At 35.1% G+C, this 21293-nt stretch overlaps 1 protein-coding gene across 1 annotated transcript; it reads left to right on the top strand.

Moving 5' to 3' along the window:
- Window positions 1-1592: 1592 nt before the first annotated feature.
- Window positions 1593-19859, top strand: LOC140771757 (probable E3 ubiquitin-protein ligase ARI8). The gene is given in 16 exon segments (XM_073113417.1): window positions 1593-2069; window positions 2690-2814; window positions 4031-4133; window positions 4286-4376; window positions 7001-7173; window positions 8599-8703; window positions 8804-8892; window positions 11008-11115; window positions 11214-11304; window positions 11420-11509; window positions 16387-16434; window positions 16722-16793; window positions 16908-17007; window positions 17085-17211; window positions 19137-19325; window positions 19327-19859. Coding segments are annotated over 16 exon segments (1794 nt in total). The 5' UTR covers window positions 1593-1895; the 3' UTR covers window positions 19436-19859.
- The last annotated feature ends 1434 nt before the right edge of the window (window positions 19860-21293 follow it).

The following is a 21293-nucleotide window of genomic DNA, read 5'->3' as shown; positions in this document are numbered from 1 at the left end:
CAATCAATCATCATTCATCACTAGTAAGATTCACGGGTCTCGAATAAGAGGTTTGGAATTTAAAAATATTTAAGTAGTATAATGTTAGCCATTTATCCAATTAGAATTAATTCATATAAAATATGATAATTTATTAGATTTTAATGTTATAAATATACTATTATTATTAAAATGCTAGTGATGAAATAAGATTAAAAGGGTTACTCTTTTATGTTTATTAAAATAGTGAAAATATGTAATTATAAAATAAAAGGTTAAATATGTCTAATTGTACTTAAGAATATAAGTGTCGACAAAAAGTAATTACAACTAAATTATCATTCTAATTCTTAATTATATAATATAAGAGATAAGCAAATAAATGGACAAGGTAGCAAGCTAGTGGCTTAAGGAGGAGCTAGCTTGTCTACAGAGGATGAGAAGGCGGGCTGACGGTGAAGGACAAGGCGTCGGGTTGACAATAGAGAAGGAAAAGGTGACGGGCCGAGGATGAAGAGGTGGCGGCTTGAGGAGGAAGACGAGCACAGGTCAATGGCTTGAGGAGGAAGAGGATAATGAGCTGGCTTGCCAAAGGAGGAGGAGCTGGCTTGCTGAAGGAGGAGGAACTAGCTTGCTAAAGGAGGAGGAGCTGGCTTGTCGAAGGAGGAGACAAGTCGACGGTGGAGAAGGACGAGGCAATGGGCCGACGATGGAGATGAAGGATCGGAGCAACCAAGCAAGTGAGGACTAAGAGGGAGCTAAGGAGAGTTGAGCGGTTTTGTTTAGGAATTGGGACTTGGGAGTTGAGGCTAGGGTTTATAATTTGAGAATCACTTATATACCGAGCTTATCGAGTTGAGCTTGAGCGAGCTAGTTTCGACTCAAGCTCAAATCAAAATTGATTTTGAGTCTTCCAATTCGAGGGCTCGGCTTAACTCTAATCACCCCCGAGTCGAGCTCGAGCTTTAGTCGAGCCCGAGTCGCTCGTTTATTTTGATAATGCTACTTGAGATGGAAGAGTTTAATGAAAGTTTCATCTAGGGATGTGAGTGACAGATTAAAAAGGAAGAAGAGGGGAAAAAGAAGGGGATAAGACGAGAAGAAGAAGATGAGAAGATGTGATGAGAATGGAAGAAGAAGAGAAGATGGGATGAGAATGGAAGAAATGGGTTTCTTTTGTTCTCTCTTCTCTCAACCGGTGATGTGGTTAAGTGATAGGTAAGAGTAGATTGGTAAATTTATATTTTTAGCTAATAAAACTTAATATTTTTCTCCAACTACAAAGGGATAAGAAGATAACTTTAGGGCTTCTGACGGTATCTAAGGGGTTATATTTAAAAATCTATGAGAGTATTTGTACGCTTTTATATATACGAGGCAAAATGATATATATTGAAAGTATATGAGGGCAAAGTATAATTAATCATTTATTACTTTTTAGGGTTAATGTTGTAAAAATAACCTATTGTTGCCCATTCAATAACTTCAGCCTCATTATTGCAAATTTATAAAATAAAATAAATGCGATTAAGTTGCAAATTGCCGATCTCGAATGTAAAATGTCGTATAAAAATGTCCTATATAGCCAAAAAAGGGAGGAAAAAGAATGCAATAGTTATGATGGAAACATGCCACCACCCGCCTGCCCCTACAGTGACTCCCACTTAATCCATTTCCTCTGCTTCCCGTCATCGTATAGCCATCCATACACGTAAAGAAGCTTAAAAATCGCTCCTTTTCCAGCGAAATTCTTGATCCTTTCAAAATTCAATCTCCTCCTCGAAATCCAATTAAGTTTCTACTCTCTCTACCGAATCCGCCCCTCTTTGGGGCCATTTCCAGCCCAAATCTCATCCAATTGGTGCCCTAATCGGCGGCGGCTGCGGAATTCTAGGGTTTCCCGAGGCGTCTAAGTGATGGAGTCGGAGGACGACATGCACGACGCCAACGACGAGGAATCACTGGAAGACGACTTCTACAGCGGGGAGACGGGGATGGGCAGCGACGACGGCGACGACGACGACGGCGTTTATGATTTCCTGGACCAGGAGTCGGACGATTCCGAGGACGTCACCTCGCATCGCCAGCAAGTGAGGAAAATTGTACTTCGCGTTGATTGATGCATGTTTTATATTTTGATTCTCGGGGTTGGATTGCATAATTAGATGGAATAGCGAGTTGAAGGGATCATTTTGCAACGAATCGGATCACGTTTGTAGCTTGTTCATTCCCGGCTTGGTGATTCCACAATTTAATTTTCAGAAGATTATTCCGAAATTGTGGTTGCTTGGAATTTTCCCTAGATAGTTGACCACTTGTGTGGGTCTTCTCATTTTCTTTTTTATAGTAGTTGGGTTAATAGATTGTTATTTTAACTATCGAGGATATAAAACTGACGGGTCAGGTCAGTTCGTTCAACAGCTCAGAATGTGATCTCTTGTGATTTATTATCTTAGGTTTATACTTTCTTAATCAAGTTTGAGAATGAAGGCATGGATTTTCAGCGAGAGATGATGACAAAGTTCAGATAAAAGAGTCTTAAGGCATTTCCATACTTTTCCAAATAGGTCAAATTGTTTGAGGTCATACATAATTTGTGAGAGTATTGATTACCATATTGTTGCCATTTGCAATGTTCTTTTATTTTTCTTTTTCTTTTTACCTTTCTGTCATCAGCTTTATCTGTGACTTCCATGCTTTATCATGTCAGCAGAACTGCACTGTTTTGAGTGAAGCTGATATAAGTCAGCGCCAGGAGGAAGACATAGATAGGGTATCAACAGTTCTCTCAATACCAAGATACGCCGCAGGTGTCCTTCTTCGCCATTATAACTGGTAGGAGTCACTATTCCTTGCTAGAACTCTGTTCTTAATGTTCTAGTCATGCTCTATATATGCTCTTGCTTTGGTCAATCATTTAATTGACGGTAGTGTTTCATGACTTTCATGTATCTATGGGAATGTTAGTAATACGAAAGATCGACTCTTTGTAAGTTTTTAAGTTATATATTATTTTGATGATTTAGTCTGAAAATGAATTTGTCGCTGAGCCTCTACCCGCTAGTGCCGACTCTTGTCCTAGTTGTCTTCTCATCAAACGGTCATTGTCCCCCTAACAATCTCCTCATCAAGCCCTCACCATCACCCTAGATGCTCTTCCCTTATGTATGGGATTGTGAGAAGTAGAATGATTTGCACTAAGCGGATCTAACTTAAGAGTCAATCCACCTTGAGCATATCATCTTTTTCATCTCTCATATCTCCTCTTCAGCCATTACCACCTTCTCCATCCCCTTTGCTACTAATCACCTCTAGGCCCACTTTGTGGCAGCGGAATGCTGCTAGTAGGCGAGAGAAGGTGTGCCATGCGACACTCTCCTTGGCACAACAATCCATATTGAGAACCATTTCTGTGGATTAAATTATGGCTTACTGTGTTAAAATGATCTATAGTTTCATTAATCTTGTGAAGAGAGCTAATCAAAAGATGGTACTGAATTTCTATAACCGCTAGAAGAAAAACCAAATAAGGCATTACCTAATAACAACAGGTACTGCAGGGAGTGAACAGACATTCCTTTACATCTCTTCATCAGATATTAATTTTCAAATTGTATCTGATATCGGAAAGGAATAAATGAGCATTTCGCAGATGTTCATGCAATAGATGATTTTTTCGATTGATGGATGGAACTGATATTTGATAGATTTTCATTTTTGTCAGTGGAAACCTTCTTCAATTTATTTGCTAGAAGTGTGAAATATACCTTTCTGGCTAATGTTATCTTACTAAATAACTTTCATACAAATGAAACTTTCTAATGATTTAGTGAAAAAAAATATGAAATTTGAGAGATTTTTCTCTGGTTTCATCGTATGCAGGATTTGCATATTATTGATTGTTCATGGTAGGCAAAGTTTTTAAAGTGATATGATGTAAATCTTTTATTAGCTCATCTATTTTCAGTTTTCTTTGCTTGACATTCCTGACATTAGAGTTATGATGTGTATGCTTGCCATTAATACTCTGTTCTCATTGTTCGATCAACAGGAGCCTTAGTAAGGTGCATGATGAATGGTTCGCAAATGAAGAAAATGTGAGGAAGGCTGTTGGATTTCTGGAAAAGCTAGTTGATTTGCCAAATTTTAGAGAGGTAAGTTTGGTTAATCTAATCTTTACTCTATTTCAAGTTAACTGTGTTAATTCTGTGCTTTTCAAGACTTACAGATCACTCATACGGTTTCTCTTCTGTACATCAAAATTCAACTACTATACTAATTATGAGCTATGTTCTTTTGGTGGCAGCTAACATGTGGAATTTGCTTCGAAAATTATCCACAAAAAATGATGAGTGCTGCTGCATGTGGCCATCCGTTCTGTGGTGCATGCTGGAGAGGTTTGTTTCATCAACCACTGGTATTTTTCATTTGGTAGCCTAGAATGTGGGAAATGCGAGTTTATCTTTTGTTTAGTCTATTAATGGTGGTACTTGGCATTTGCTGTCGACAATGAGTACTGTTCACTGGAAGCATGCTGCTTTTATAGGATTTAGGATTGCCAGCTCATTTTCCAAGTGAGAGAACTTTGCAGCTAGAAATGTTTTTGGTTGTATGTACAGATTCCTGATAAATATTTTATTACATCCTTTTCTGGTAGATATCCGTTGGTCAGTATATGGACTGATTGACTTTCTAATAATCGTATATCATGTGAAATGGTTTTGCAAAAAAAGAAGGAACGATCTAGGACCATTTCCTACATATCATGCCATACATGTAGAAATTGATTGTCAAAGAAGTGGCACCCATTTAAGAATTATATATATGCAATCATGCATGCACTTGAGCTAGTGCCGAAGATCTACTATATTGTGATTAAAACTCCTTTAACAATGAAACTGTGATATGTACAAACTTTTTATTTCAAATTCGGGATTCGATAAGATCTCATTTTGACCTCATTTGCTCAAGTCAGTTAAATATGTAGTCTCTCTTTGAGTTTTGATTATACTTTTGGTCTTAAGACCATGAAGCCAGTTCTTTTGTAGCATGTATTTAGAACCTTGCTATTGTCTTGCTACACTGTTTACTCAGAAAATTATGCCAAAAAAAAAGTGATTAGAGTTGTGCTGTCGATAATCCATTGCCCCATTGAATTGCTTGAGTTGATGAGTTTTACTTAATATTAGCAGTTTTCTGGCCATAGTTTTGGTATATTGTCCCATCATCCAATTGACCTAGTTGTTCGTGATTTTTGCTAGATTTTGGTAATGGTCTGACCACAGTTTCTACTAAGCTATTAGGTGTGTGGATGAACCTATGAAGCATGTATACTTCGTTTGCCCCTCCGTACTGGTATTCGATACGTATTAGATACCAATACGGCATCGATATGGCTCGATACATATTGGATACAGCCGGAGGAGTATTCAAATTAAAAAAATTAATTTTAATTTTTCGATATGGCTTCGATACTGCGTGATGCAACTCCGATACATTTCTTGATCATCCAATTCTTTTTCTTTTTTCTTTTTGTACTAAACGATGATATGAAACATATACTTTATATATATATATACAATTGTCTAATCCTTCATAATACTTTAAAGCTTTGTTTATTTGATAATGAATTAAACATATAACTTGAAACCTATTTAAAGATAATTAATGGTAGACTAATAGTTGAATTAGGTTTCTATGTTCCACTAACATTTTGAGTTTTATATCAGTTTCTATTATAATATTATTCTAAAGTTTTAGGCATATAGGTATTAAATATATAGCTTTCTTTCCTTTCATCTTATCATTTATGGGATAACCATTTATTACCTTATGTTATATTGGTTGACAACAAATTAAAAATATATTATTTATTTATTTAATGGTGTGTTTATGCCGTATCTGTATCCTACTTTTAAGAATTTATTGTATCCCCGTATTCGTATCTCCGTATCCCCTATCTCGTATCTATATCCATGCTTCACAGGGATGAACACATGATTGCATATTTTATCTGGTAAATGTATACTGACATGACGTTTTAGGTTATGCTTATTTTTGTATGGAAGTGTACTTTTGTTGATTTTTGATGAGAAAAATTGGAGATGTTTGGTGTGAACGTATCTTTGTTTTGGGTTTGGAAATATTTTGCCACTTAGGAAGATGGATGGGAAATGATACTGATACTGATTGGTTTTGAATTTGGCACTCTAGCTTTCATCGTCCAATTTCATGGCCCTACATTTATGGATTCTATCACAGACATTGGATGAGCCTTTTCATTACTATGTTCTGACCTATTGCTAGATATGATGGGACAATATTTTTGAAGATGCATCATCATTAGACATCCATTTCCTTGCTAGTAGTGTTAGCCCCTTTTTTGGTGATGAAGAAATTTTTTCTTTGTTGACCAAGGAGGTCCTTAGCTTTCTCAAATAAACTTTAAAGTTGAATATAATACAGCTCATGATATAAGAGAGTTCTAGAAATTCTTTTCCATATCTTACATACAATTAAATGGGCAATACTGCAACTTTCATTTGGGATTCATGCTTGCTGTTTTTGTAGAAATCCTACAAATAATTTTTTTCTTTTACTAGTTGAAAATTTTCTTTATCTATTTATGAGTTAGATGGTCAATCTATTAGTATGGCTGTTGGGATTTCAGGAAAATGTTATGCTATTAATTATTAACCACTGAGATAGTTTACAAACATGAGCTATTGATGTATCCTAATATTTAAATTATCTTAAGGAGTCTGCTTTCTGGTTCATTTTTTCTTCAACTTTTCTCGGTGTACAGAAATTTCTTCCTAATTGCAAATTTACAATAGTAATTATTTATGCATCTTCATGTGTAAAAAATTCTCATCAGTTTGTTATAGTACCAGTTTTTTGGTCATTTCTTGAACTCCACAATTCTATAATAATTTAAATTATCTAGTTGCCTTTTCTTCTGTTGAACAGGCTTTTTATTTTGTTATTGATAATATGTTGGTAATATATTTTTCATGTTCAGGTTACATTGGTACTTCGGTAAGTGATGGCCCTGGATGCTTATTGTTACGATGTCCTGATCCATCTTGTGGTGCTGCTGTTGGGCAAGATATGATTAATTTATTGGCAACTGATGAAGATAAAGAGAAGTACACACGCTATCTTCGTAGATCTTATATTGAAGATAACAGAAAGGTATATTTAATATTTTAGACTCCACTCATAGCTTGGCAGATGTTAGGAAAATCTGATTTCACTATAGTGAGAGTTCTGTTACTTGGCATTTGGGCATTTAACTGAACATAATGTCACGATGTACTGGGGCTCGATGCCAGAGGCAAGAGATATCAAAATCTTTAGAAAACCTTAATAGTTAATACAAAATACCATATGATTAGTACGTAAAGAGACAATCTGAGTAGTTCGCCAAATGAAACAGTATTTGCACATCTACTTGTATGAACTAATAAGGCACATAGGAAGCTCCCTTTTTATGCACCAATATCTAAATTTTACAACTTCGTTTTTTTATTCTTTTGTTCGGTTTTGCTAATTTCTTCTGGGTTCTCTTGTGCAAAACCTATCCTACATGATGAAGTCATGATCCACTTTAGTATCATGATATTTCTACCTGTTGTGTTATAATTGCATCTGATATCTGATTGTCAAACTTGGTTTTCATATAGAATAATTAATATATAGGTACATGCATCTTTCAGTATGGCCTGCATCAGTGCCATGGTTGACAAAGATATGAAACTATCACTTGCTTGGTAGCATAACAGAGAGTCCAAAGAAATGCAATAGATTTAAGCATGTGCTTGCTTTACATTAGAAAACAACATTTTGGTAGGATCAGAAAATTTTGAATACTCTGCCAAACAGAAAGAAGCTCAATAGTGCACCTAAAAGAAATGCTTTCTGAGTTTTTTATGCTGACTGTAGCATTGCTATTTCATTTTAATAGAAGCTGTTTAACCTTTTCGTTTTGTTCCACCATCCCATTCTCATTACATGATGTCTATTTGAACTAGAGCAAGTATAAAAAGTATGGTATCACAAAAGATTGTATCACTTCAGATAATGGCCCCATGATTTTCATTGTGTACCTACTTGTTCACTGTCAAGCTATATGGAAATTGTGTAAGAAAATCTTACAATGTTGTCAAGCTGCTTATGTTGGAAGGCAAACTTATCTCTGGACTTAATACCCATTTTGAGCTACAAAATTGTTATGCCAATTTTTAAAAATTGTTCTTCTTATTAGAGTGCATCACTTGGTGTGACTAAAACTTTTTGCCCCTTGCATCACTTCTTAAGAATAGCCTCATCAGAAATGAAATGAATGCACGGTTACATACATCGTTCTCCAGACCCTGTGTAAGCGGGTGCGGGATACCCTTTTCTTTATCATTGCTATCATTGATCAGCATCCTTTGTTATTTTTGTGAGTTTCTGTTTCTGAATGTGCTTAGATATTTAACGACCATGTCGTCTTGTGAATAAATTATACAATATCACTCTGTTTCATGGTAAAAAAATTCTAGATTATATTAAGAGAAATAATAATTACTTTTCCGTTCTCTCCTGTCATGATATGATTATTTTGTTGTCTGATAGACCAAATGGTGCCCTGCTCCTGGTTGTGAATATGCGGTGGAATTTGTCATCGGCAGTGCAAGCTATGATGTTTGTTGCAATTGTGCATATAGCTTCTGTTGGAATGTGAGTTATTTCTGTTGAAGAAATGGTAGAATTTCATGTTTATTAAGGTACTTTGTAGTCTAGAGCACATTAAATTGAGTTGTGTACATAATATTTGCAGTGCACTGAGGAGGCCCACCGGCCAGTAGATTGCGGCACAGTTGCAAAGTGGATTCTCAAAAATAGTGCTGAGTCCGAAAATATGAATTGGTAGGATATAAGATATGTATTTACTTTATTATTATTTTTTATGCTCTTTGTGTTCTGCTTCAGCCATATTTTGAAACTTTTTATGTGCATTTTCCAATTTCTTCTTCTTGCAGTTGCAACCAAAATTTGTGCACAACTATAATTTATCTATGATTAGGTTCTTCAGAAAGCCTTTTCTATTGTGAAACTCTTCTTGTCCTTTTTGGCCTTTAGGTTTTAATGCAACTCAAAATAACATTTGATTAAATGTAGGCTAAATGAATTCAGCAATATAGAGAACATAAAAAAATAAATGATCATAGAGTCTTCCATTCAGCTTTCAGCAAGATTAAATCCAGTTCTGCTTAAATTTAACAAAACAACAAATCTGAAATTTATAACCAAAAGATATGGCCAAATGAATCAACTTAGATCAATCAAGAACAGGCAAAAGATAGGTCTAGCTTTGAAGAACGTGGTATTGAATAGTTGCTTTGGTGGCCCCTTTAGTGGGGTCAACACGCTAGCCACCCCGACGAAACACTATGCGCCCATAGTATGCGGTAAAAAAATAATTGGGCTTTGCTGGGCCAATTTGGCAATAAAAGTAAAAGAAAAATCACGTGCCCTAAATCCTCTCCTCTTTATATCCTTCTCTCTCAAACTCTTTCCTTTCTCAATAGTGGATGGTGAGTGGTGCACGACGACATGGAGGTTGAGCTCGTGCAGCGGCGTGGAGGTCAGACTCGTGTGACAGTTTGGAGCAAAGACTCCCTTTTATAGTTTCCCATTGCTTTATCTAGCTAAAATGGAAGTGAGGAGGTGCTGGCAAAGTTGGGAACTTATGGCATTGGTAAGGAAAGGAAGGTGAGAGACGAGGGAGAGGAAGAGGTTTTGTGAGAGCTCTGTGAGTTTCCCATCGCCTTTCCCGCTTTAGATTAAGAAACAAGTGGAGTGGAGCATGTCAGTGAAGCATGCGATTTCACTACATAATAAGGCATATTTTCCAATTGAGATTTAGTTTAATTGCAATTGAAATGTAAAAATGATATATGGCGTCAGATTGGCTAATAACTTTGACCGAATACTAAGCTATTAGAAACAGACTTGAATTGTTCAGGTACAACTCAGATTGTTTGCAAGAGTTTTTGACCAGACCTTCTCATCAACTTATTTACCTAAATGGTCACCTCCTAAACTATATTAGTATATATGATATATCATGTAGAATTATTTTTAATTTTTACATATTAAAAAATACCAGACCGCTTTGGCCTTCCGCCTAGGCGTTAGGCAGTGGGTGATCGCTTGCCACCCGTGACCGCTTTCAATACACTAGAAGAACAGATAGTTGGTTGTAGGATTTAAGACCAAAATAAGGCATAAACAGTAGTACAGATTGCTTTATCTCGCCTGACATGAAGGATAGTGTTTAGCCTTAAACTTTGCCTTCGATGCAACTCCGGACACTAATAGTCCTCATTATATTGCTGAAAATTCCTCAGGAGTCAGGACAATAGTAAATACATGAAAATGAAGTAGAGTAATACGGTAGATTGATAAGAAAATCACAGGAATTATGGGAGTTTTGTAGATAGGAGATAAAGGTTGGAAACCGCAAGAACTGTGAGAGTGTAGAATGAAGAGTAGAGGAGAGGTTTATGTGAAGAAGACAAGTATTTGATAACTTTCCAAAGATCATTCCCTTCTAGGGGCTGCATGGTTTTATAGAGAGGAGGGTAGACTAAATGCCTGTTTTGGAAAGTTCAAAGGTTGAGAAGTTAAGGAGTTATGTTGGCAAGCCCAACCTAAGATTGAGGCAGTCCACTAACCTAACATGATCTAGTCAGAATTGACTACCTAGTCTAATAACTGATCCAAATGGCCAAGCAAATTGGTGCAGACATCCCCCAAGCCTATTATAATTGTTCAAATAAAGCAAGTAAATAATTTAATTGGAAATGATGTCATATGAACTATCTTTCAACATCTTCTTTTGTCACTGTGATTGATTCATGAGAATATATTTCTAATTAGTACCTAGATATGGAAAGGTAGCTCTTGCCTATTCTGGTCAATTTTGTCATAGTACTAAGATTTTCCTGTTATTTATTTTACAATTGGCTATGGTTTCAGGATATTAGCTAATTCTAAACCTTGTCCGAAGTGTAAGCGGCCTATTGAGAAAAACCAGGGGTGCATGCATATAACGTGCACGCCTCCTTGCAAATTTGAGTTCTGCTGGTAAGATTCTACAGATGAGAACGGGCACTGATAGCACATAATTCAATCTGAACTCCATCCATATTCTTATTTTGGATGTACTTGACATGTGACTGCAGGTTATGTCTTGGGGCATGGTCAGAACATGGGGAAAGGACCGGAGGTTTTTATGCATGCAATCGGTATGAGTCAGCAAAACAGGAAGGAGTGGTAATGTTTATCTATTGCCTCTCTAGTCTCTTCTGAAATGTGTATTATACTATTATAGGTTTGCTATCTTAGAATATCTTTGACATACTATCTCTTTCTCTGCAATCTTTTCCAGTATGATGAATGTGAAAGGAGGAGAGAAATGGCTAAAAACTCGTTGGAGAGATACACCCATTATTATGAACGCTGGGCAACCAATCAGTCAGTATGTATTATTTTTATATTTTATTCCTCAGCAGGCCATGATTGCGTTAACTTGAAATTTTCTTAAGTTGCATTTGTTCTCTTATCAAACTTGCTGCGTTAGATGTGCAGATAGTTGTATGCATATCTCTGGGTTGTCTACTTGCCTCTGAGGTGGATCTCAGGGATCCATGCAGACCAACATATAGAAGAGAGAAAAATAACATGCAGTGTTGGATGAGTATTTGGCATGTTAATAAGAAAAGGGATCACATTTCCATAAGAATTATTAAGCCAAGAGAATCATCACATTTGTGATATCCATAATTGTACAGTTGATGACATTCTTGTACACGATACTGAAAGCAATGACAATGTTATTCTACATAAATAGAAACGATCTACAGGGCATCGACGATGAACATAGGGAGAAGGTTAATTTAGATAATTAAAAACTTGGAGTTTGCCCAATGGAAACATTAGAAGGCCAAAAATGTTCAAGTAGAAAATTGGAATAATGTATGATTTGGTTGTTTCAATGAAGGAGATTCTCCAAAGGCCCCAAATTGAAGATGAATGGATATTTAACCAACCCTAATTATTCATCATTATTTGCTGACATAACCGATATCCATAATTAAGGAAATATGTTGTAGCTATAGATCCTAGTTTTGGATGGTCCTGAGACGGATCAGTCGAAATGAATCAGATCAACTATCCTAATCCGAAACAAGTTTGGTGACTAGTTTCGATATGTGATCGGCCAGTTTTGGCCGTATTGACCAAAACTAGCTGAAATGGATTTTTTTTTTAATAAAAGTTTTAGGTCAAATATAAATAGATATAATCTAGGGAACTATTGCAATGTACCTTAACACATTATGTCTGCAATGTCAGCAACCATATCACTTGGATGACTAGGCTTGGAGTAAACGATTAAGTTTTTAGGGTAAATGGAAGGTCCCTAGTAAGTTGTGTTGACTCTTGGTAGTTAGCATAGTGAATCTTGGAATTATGTGACTAGTAAATTGTGTTGACTCTTAGTAATTCGTATAGTGTCTCTTGGAATGATGTTTTGACTTTTGGAGATGTGTCTCTTGGAGAATGTCTTTTAATAAGTGTTGTAGTGAAGATTGTATTAAAGTTAATTAGATAATTTTGGTAGAAGCACTATATATACCCTATGTGAGGGGATGATAGGTATAACTTGGATTTGGATATTTTACCTCTCTTATAAGAGTTACTTGGTGAGCATAGCTCTCTTTTGTCTATCTTGGAAGTGCTTATTAGTTCCTCTCTCTTACTTTTCTCTTTAATATTCTCTATCCACATTAGGAACATTAGTAATTGATGTATCCAACAGTCTTTTTTTTTATTAAAGTTTTCAGTTTTTACTCTCTCTCTTACTCACACACACACATATACTCCTCCCACCCCTCACATTTCGCCGTGCTCATCTAGCAGCCGATTCGATGAGCTCTTCAGGCTGCTCCGCACTAGTAAATTCGAGTATCTTTTTCTTTAATTTCCTTTTCCATTTCTCTTTTCTCTATCTTTCTCACTCTTCTTTAATTTCCCATTTTTTACTATTGCAGAACAATAGTGAAAAAAATAGATCTCTCTCTTTTCATTTCTTTTTTGCAATAGTAATTTATGGGTATAGAAATTTATTGATCCAACTCGAAATTCATAATGGTTTAAAGTTTTTAGGTCATATATGACTTATTTTTATTTTATTATTTTTCTATCACTTTTTCTAAATATTTAGACAATTTCCTTCATTTATAAGTTATATTTAAAATTTTACGTAATTAAAAATAGTTTGATCTGATACGCATGGCTTGATACAGTCGATATGTATCTTTTTCGATAATTATCTTGCAATATTTAGTTCCCCATTATATCAAATGTGAAAGATTGTACTTGGGTGTTTCCCATCAGTATACTTTGAACGAGTCATCTCGCATCTAATGATTCTTATAGGATGGTTCTGGTAAGAATGATCTTTCATCACTATCATGCACGTCATCAGGGTTAGGTTCATAGACTTATTCGCCAATGTTGTCCTCCTTGATCATGTTTTTCTATTCTTTAAGCCTCTGATCACTTCAAGAATAACTTTTTTTTTCTTTATTCTGAAATACAATTTCTTATTCCAGAGTAACAGCTAAACATTATAATAACCCCATTTTAGAATACAAACACTATTTGTCAAAATTATATTTTATACCACACACTAATCCAATTACTAATTTATCCTTGATATCTATCCCATCAATCTACTTTATATAAATCAAAGTATATTCATGGTAATTTTATAAAAATAAAATATCATTTTCTCATCTTTTTTTTTACTTTATATCATATCAAAGGTAATCATTATACCTTTATTCAAGAATACAAGTGAATATAAGAATAATTATTCATTTGAGAATAACAATGATGAATAATTATCTTAGAATTGACCTTATTTCTAAAGTAAATAAGGCTTAAGCTTTGGTAGGATAATTTATGGCCACATGTCCCCACTTTATTTGTTACATTGATGGGGATAATTGGATGACATAGCATTGTTTTAGCAAGCCTTTGCCTTCGTCTCAATTAATGGGTGACATACTTTGATTGCATTTATTAGGTCTCGATGTTGTTTGTGAAACAATGGTGAAAGGAGTTTGGCCAGCAAGGTGTCTAGAGTCTCTAGATGGTTGTTTTGTGATCAACTTATAATTCAACGCAAAAATGTAGGCTTGATATAATGACATTATCTCACGGAGCACTAATTTATGCCTAATATCATCATTAAGACCATGCCTTAAATAACTCAAAGTCATTCTCCCGTCTTCAAGTGGGTGGTGGCGATGTTGAGATTGGAGTTATGGTGACGAGGTAGTGGCGCTGCTGATATGGCGTTGTCGTGTCAAAGTGGATCTCAACATTGAGCTTGTTGTCAACTATTGGGTTAGGAGTCACAAAATTTTGGAGGAAAAAGGAAATGGAAAGAGATACACGTAGAGAGAAAATGGAAAGAGGAAAGCGGGTTTGGGATTTAATACCAATTTGAAATTCAAGTGTAATGTCATTGAAGACTATTTTTATTTTTCCTTTTCTTTTGGGGGTAGGGGGAGGTCAAATTTGACTAATACCAAATCTAGATCAGTGGTTAAGGAAACACGTTGAGGAATCTCAAAATTTAGGGAGGGAATTGAGGAAACAGAAATGTATTACCAAAGATTTTTTTTTTTAGACGTTTTTGTTCTTTTTCCCTTTTACTTACCTATGACAGAGAAGATGGTGAAGGGTTTGGTGGCGGTGACAAAAGAAGAATAGGAGAAGATGACTGCCGGATCTCTCTTTGTGGTTTGACGGTGACGACGATGTCTTCTTATTGTTCGATGACAACAATCATTTCATGCGGCTCAGTAGTTGCAATGATCAAATATGGAGTAGTAGGATATTCGGCTATGATACCAAAATTGATGCCAGAGAAGAAACAAAGAACAAATCTGTGGAATCCACCAACAGGGTGTTAGAATCCACCAACGAAAGAGAAAGTAGACGGTCTCAAAATCTCAAAATATCCATTAATCCACAATAAAAAGATAACATGCCTTTAGATAAGCAAACCTTAAAAGGTAAATGGACTAAAATATCATAACATAAAAAGATAAAACTACCCTCAATATCAAAGTCTCTATCTCATGATGTCTTATCAATGATCTGGGACCGGTGTCTGCACCATAAATATTTTATCTTTTTATTATATTGCATCATAACCTGAAGTGTAGATCAATGAGAATATCATTTGTAAAGTTAGAGCAAGATAATTGAATAGAAAAATACTTTGGATATGTGCTGCGATTGCAATAGAGCAAAATGTGGGGGACTAATGAAGGTTATGAAAATATTTGATTAAAGCTTTTCTGTTGACTTGATCATGCATGACCCCTTCTAGGTTATCAGCTGGACCAAAGGGCAGTTGTTTCTCTCCAATTAAAATTGCCAGTTATCTGAATTGAAAATTAGAAGTTTATGTGCTTAAGAATTTGATGATTAGGAATTTAGGATGTAGTTAACATGAGATCTTTGTATAAATTTGCCCATTTGTGCTCATTTGATATGTATATTCTCTTTAAATTATCTAGCGGTATTTTGGATTGGTTGCTTTTAATTTCTTCTTGCTGCATCCATTGACTACCTGCATGTTGTGGATAGTTCAAACTATTTTAAATGAACTTTAAACGTAATTCTAGTACTCCCTTTTTTTTTTTTAGTATCTTCATTTTGTTGAACTTGCAAGGAACATGTGGAACACATATTTTAAGCTGCCAAAGCTCCTTGCATTGGGTGAAATCATTTTCAGAACTTGTTGGATAAATTAAGACTTCATGCTCTTAAGCATTTTTATACTGATAGGTAACTTCTTTTGCATGATAAGGTGTATTTTTCTCTGATATTGGTTTTGCCTCACATAAGCATTTGCAATTTTAAGCCGCAAAAGTTTCTCCTTGCATAAGTTGAAATTGCTTTCAGAACTTGTTGGAGACATAAGAGTGCATTGCTCTTAAGCATTTTTATAGTGATAAATTCTTTTGCATGAGAAGCTGCATTTTTCTCTGATACTGCTTTTGCTTCTTTTAAAGAATTGCAATTTTATGTCCAGTAGATTGATTTTTTTGTTCTTCTTTTGTTTCAGAAGTCTATGAGGCATTTTAATTCATGGGTTCCAAACTTTGTTAATATGTTTATTCATTTGAAGTGTCTCCATATGTACAAAGTCCTTACATACCCTAGGTCTATTTGTATTATATTTGTTGTTATATTTGTGTCATCTAAGTTACTTTTTGTTTTGACAAGTATCACTTTTCTGAACTTGTTTATCTTGTCTTCATTTGCTTGCAGTCGAGGCAAAAAGCACTAGCAGATTTACATAGTATGCAAACTGAAAAGGTATACAACATTTGCTTGTTTTTCTTTTTCTACATCCATATTTAATTGGGGGAATATGTTGAATTAAATTAACTCTTGTCATGAAATCTTGTATATGGATCTAAATATGAGACGATGTAAGGCAGTTCATCTGCTTGAATATTGAAATTGAATAGTAGTTTGAGAAGTCAAAGATACTGATGTAAGCAAGCTGTGCTTCCAAGTATCAGAATTTTTAGTTCTTCTATATTAATTTCCCAGTGATATTCTTAAGTATTGCTCGTGTTATTGATTTTTGAAATTCGCAGCTTGAGAAGTTGAGTGATAAACAAAGTCAGCCCGAGTCTCAGCTGAAGTTCATCTTAGAAGCCTGGTCACAGGTATAAATTTAGTAACTGTGTATATTTTGCTGGCTGCCATATTTTAGCCTGTTTTATGATTTTTTTTACTGTGTATTTGTTTCTTGCTTAATAACATTTGCATTCTATTTGCAGATAGTAGAGTGTAGGCGCGTATTAAAGTGGACATATGCTTATGGTTATTACCTTCCTGAGAATGAATTTGCCAAGAGACGATTCTTCGAATATCTGCAAGGTTTTGTACATCTTCCTTTATCTGATGGGAGTTGTGTTATGCTGTTATTGAAATTATTCTTTAAATCTATTTTTCAGGTGAGGCTGAGTCAGGATTAGAACGTCTACATCAATGCGCAGAAAAAGAACTGCAAGTCTTCCTTGATGCAGAAGCTCCAATGAAAGATTTCAATGACTTCCGTACAAAATTAGCTGGGTTAACTAGGTATTTCCATTTCAATCTTTGCCTGCTAATATTGTACACCTATAGGGCGAATCTAGCTTTATCCTCTATCCGAACTGCCCTTTCTATCCAAGTTTGGCTCGATAACGAAATAGTCAAAAAGGTCAAATATACACATGCACACTTATACATACATATACATGTATGTATATACTTTTTCTGGCTTGAATCCTGCAGGTATCCATCATTCCATCTCCATACATGGTTTCATTTCTATTGTTGAGTTTGGATATATGTTATATCTGCTTTTATTTTTTTTATAAAATATTTGATACTCCGCAGATAGTTGGGACTGAAGGAATAATTGTTATTTATACTAAATGTTTAATTAGTGCATGGGATGACAAAGTTTTTCAATAGTAGCTGCATCCTTGTACTCTTTTATCTTAATCTCTGATTTTCATGTTATATATACATATATAATTAGTGCGATATATATTTAGCAATTTATATCTTTTCCCGTCCTTTGTCTTGTATGAAATAACATGAATATAATAAAAAATTCAATGTATTCCTGGAATCCAGTACCATGTTTATCCAAGAAACAGAAGCTAATGCAGTTACAGTTGTATAGATATCTATCTGCATATAATCCCTTTCACCTCGTCCATTACCTGTCATTCAGAAAGAAAGGTATTTTTTTTTTAAGTACCTTATGTTCAAAGCTGTGACTTAGTATAGCAGAAGGCTTACCTGTCAGTCAAGCACACATTGTCATGAGTTTGAGCTCAAAACAATCTTTCTAGCAGTGAGAATCAAGATGCATCTTGTCTCATAGTGTATTCACATTTGTAGGAGTCTCTTGAACCAAGACTTTCTTTTTACCATATTCACACTATGAGAAGAATTAACACTTGTGTTGGCTTCTTAATTTGTTTACAAGATCATGGATCCAAATTTGTACAAAGGAGTATTAAAATATGACATGAATCTGGAATAACTAGTGAATTGTTAAGGTCATGGCATTGACTATTCAACAGTAAGAGCATAGAGCTGGTAAGAGCAACTGTGGCAAAAGATGGTTGCTAAGACTAGCCAATATTCTAAAGAGTGGCCAAGGTGACCATGGCAGTTGTGATGGCGTTTCCCCCTATGGGCACCACACTATCTCTGTTGTGGCGGTCAGAGTGGTAAGAGAGTGCGGGCAGGCACAATGGTTCTATGAAGCCTGCCATGGCGGATGGATACCCATATAGCTTTCTGTTAACTATGCTTAAGTCGGATCCATTTAAAAGGATAAGATAAGACCCAATGGGAAATAATTATGCATCATTTGTGGACCTGTCCTGATAGGCTTAAGTCTTGTCGCAATCTCACCTCTTCATATTAAATCCTAATCTCCTTGAATCCTTGTGAGGGTGAAAGGGAGACCAGAAGGAGAGAAAGGGAAGAATGAACTACATGATTACATCAGTCACATTCATGATATTTGCCTACGGCTCCACGATGCAAAATATTTCTTACACCTTTTCTTTCTGTTTGGAATGAGAGTAACTTCTTGGCTATCAGGTAATTTATTAAACGTTCTTGCACTAACCATATCTTTTTGTTGTTTTTTGTTTTTCTATTATTTGCAATAGTACTCCCAGCAGGTTAGCAGCAGTCAAGAACTTTGACCTGAACCATATAGTGAATTTTCTTTAATTCTTTTGAGGCCCATTTGAGTCTTCCTTCTCACTCTCTGTTATTGCCGAACTATCATGCTGAAGTTCTTTGCGTTTCCGTCATACTTGCACATGCACATTTCTCCAGTTCTCTGCCCTACTTCTTTTGCCCCATTTGTGCTTCTCATTTCTTCATAATTGTAGATGGTTTCATATGCCCTTTGCTAGACTTTTTACCTTTTGTTCCTGTGGTTGGATTTGACTGAATTTAATGCTTGCTATTTTATTTTCCTTTTTCAACAGTGTAACTCGGAACTATTTTGAGAATCTTGTTCGAGCCCTGGAGACTGGGTTGAAGGATGTTGGTCCTTCCAATAGCCAGGCCACATGCAGCAAGACTTTAAGCCCCAAGAGCCCAGGTGGTAAAGGTAACAGCAGCAAAAGCAAGGCTGCTAGCAACAGCTCCAGATCAAGTGGTTCAAGCCGCTGTTTGCAACCTGTGGACATGTAGCCACTGCTCCTACGGCAACCCCAAGTCAACAAATACCTGCCAGATGTGTGATAAACATCGGCCGATTATTCATGTTAGAACTTCCTCATGATCATGATCGGACGGTTCCTGTAGAGCAACTTTCTCACCTGTAGCTATTTATTTGGCCTACCCTCTCGGTAGTTTGGTGCAGGCAAAGGTATTGTTAATCACCTCTTGAGGGAAGTTCTGCCGGCGAAGAGGAATATAACAGGAAATGCATGTGGAAAAGAAAATATGCATCATATCGTGTCCTGCGTGTTTGTTGATTGGCAACATCTAAAACATCAACTTGTCTGCTGTTTCTCTGTATATATTCATTGATATTTCTGTATGTACTCTACTCTTTTGTTAATTTAAGTAAAGGCATGCTGGTCACCATGCTCCAATGTCCCCACTTCGATGGTTCTGTTGTAATAAGAGGATTGACCTAAGATGAGAAGTTTGTTGTGTGATAATGGATTGTCTTAATTCTTAAGAGTATATATTTTGGTTCACGCATCAAGGTTCAAAACTCTGTTATCTATGTGGATAGAGTAAACAAGACCCACACGCTTATCAGGTCATAAGCTTTGCCTTGAGCCAACTTCTTAGTTTTACCTTTTAAGGTTGATTCCATGGTTTGGTAAGTTCTGCTCTTACACTATCTTGATGGTTTTAGCGAAGTACTTATATATTCTCTTGAACTTTGAATAAAAATTACTATACCCTGAACTTTGTTTCGTATGAATGTTCCTCTCTGAATTTTTGACTAAGTTATAATTGTTAGATCTCCATGGAAAGTTAATGGTATTTAAAAATTAATACTAATTTGAATAAAAATCATTTTATCCACCTGAATTGTTCTTTTGTATCATTTTTTTTTTTAAATTCACTGATTGGGATAGTAATTTTAAATATAAGTTGATGATTGGATCAATAATTTATATGGAAATTTTAAAAACTGTTAAAAGATTGCTAAGTGTGAGAAAAAAATATTTCCAATTCAATGATTTTTAAATATAAATTACTGACCTACCAATTTTCTTAGTTGTTTTTAAAATTTTATATAGATCACTATATTTAGATATTATTTTTTGATTTTTTTTAATTCATATATTCTTGTATTTAAATTTTAGGGTTAACAAACTTTTAGCTCGTGTACTTATGACTAAAGTGAGATTGTCAGTTTTATTATTAAATTAATCAAAACTATGACGATTTTAATAATTTTGTTGCATCATATTAAAATCTACGTGTCTTCGTTAACAAACACAATAGTAACATTTTAGTTATTTTGACGCTGCTCACTTAAGTTTAACGGAAAAATTATGGCAATGTGCTTTAAAGTACATAAGGGTAAAGTGATTTTGTGTATAAGTATATAAGGGTATAATATATTTAATATAATAAAAAGCTCTTATAATTTTGACATTGTTTTTGTGAGCAAATGTGTGGTCTATTTTTCAATCTTATTAGAGGAACAGTTGAGTTTCCAAACTTTTTCTCAGAGTAAATTGAATACATTTGATGAAAGGAATTTGCTCTCAACGTCAACAATTTTCTAAGCAGTCACAACCCAACAACACCATCTGAAGAACACCCAAAGTGAAGAAGCGTTGATGCTGAGAAGAAATTGATTTACTTGGAGCTGTGCAACTTTTTCTCTAAAACTTCTGAAATTCTCATGTTTTTGGGCAATTTGTGTTAAAAAGCCTCCTTATCATGGTATTGATAGTATTGGAATCCTCAGTTTTTAGAATAGTAATTTAGGGTCTTTTACTCATTTAGCCCTCAACATATACTCTTTGTGTATAATTTAGATATGCAATGCATATTATTTTTTATTAAATTTGGATACCTTGACAAAATTAAAAGTATACCTTTTCCACGATAATATTTTTTTGGGTTAAATATATTTTACTCCTTGTAATTATGCTCAAAATTACTTT

Source organism: Typha angustifolia, chromosome 12, assembly GCF_048772165.1.
Source record: "Typha angustifolia cultivar Huaian chromosome 12, ASM4877216v1, whole genome shotgun sequence".
Taxonomy (NCBI): domain Eukaryota; kingdom Viridiplantae; phylum Streptophyta; class Magnoliopsida; order Poales; family Typhaceae; genus Typha; species Typha angustifolia.
Note: the sequence above shows the minus strand (reverse complement) of the source record. Positions and strands in the feature narration are given on the sequence as shown.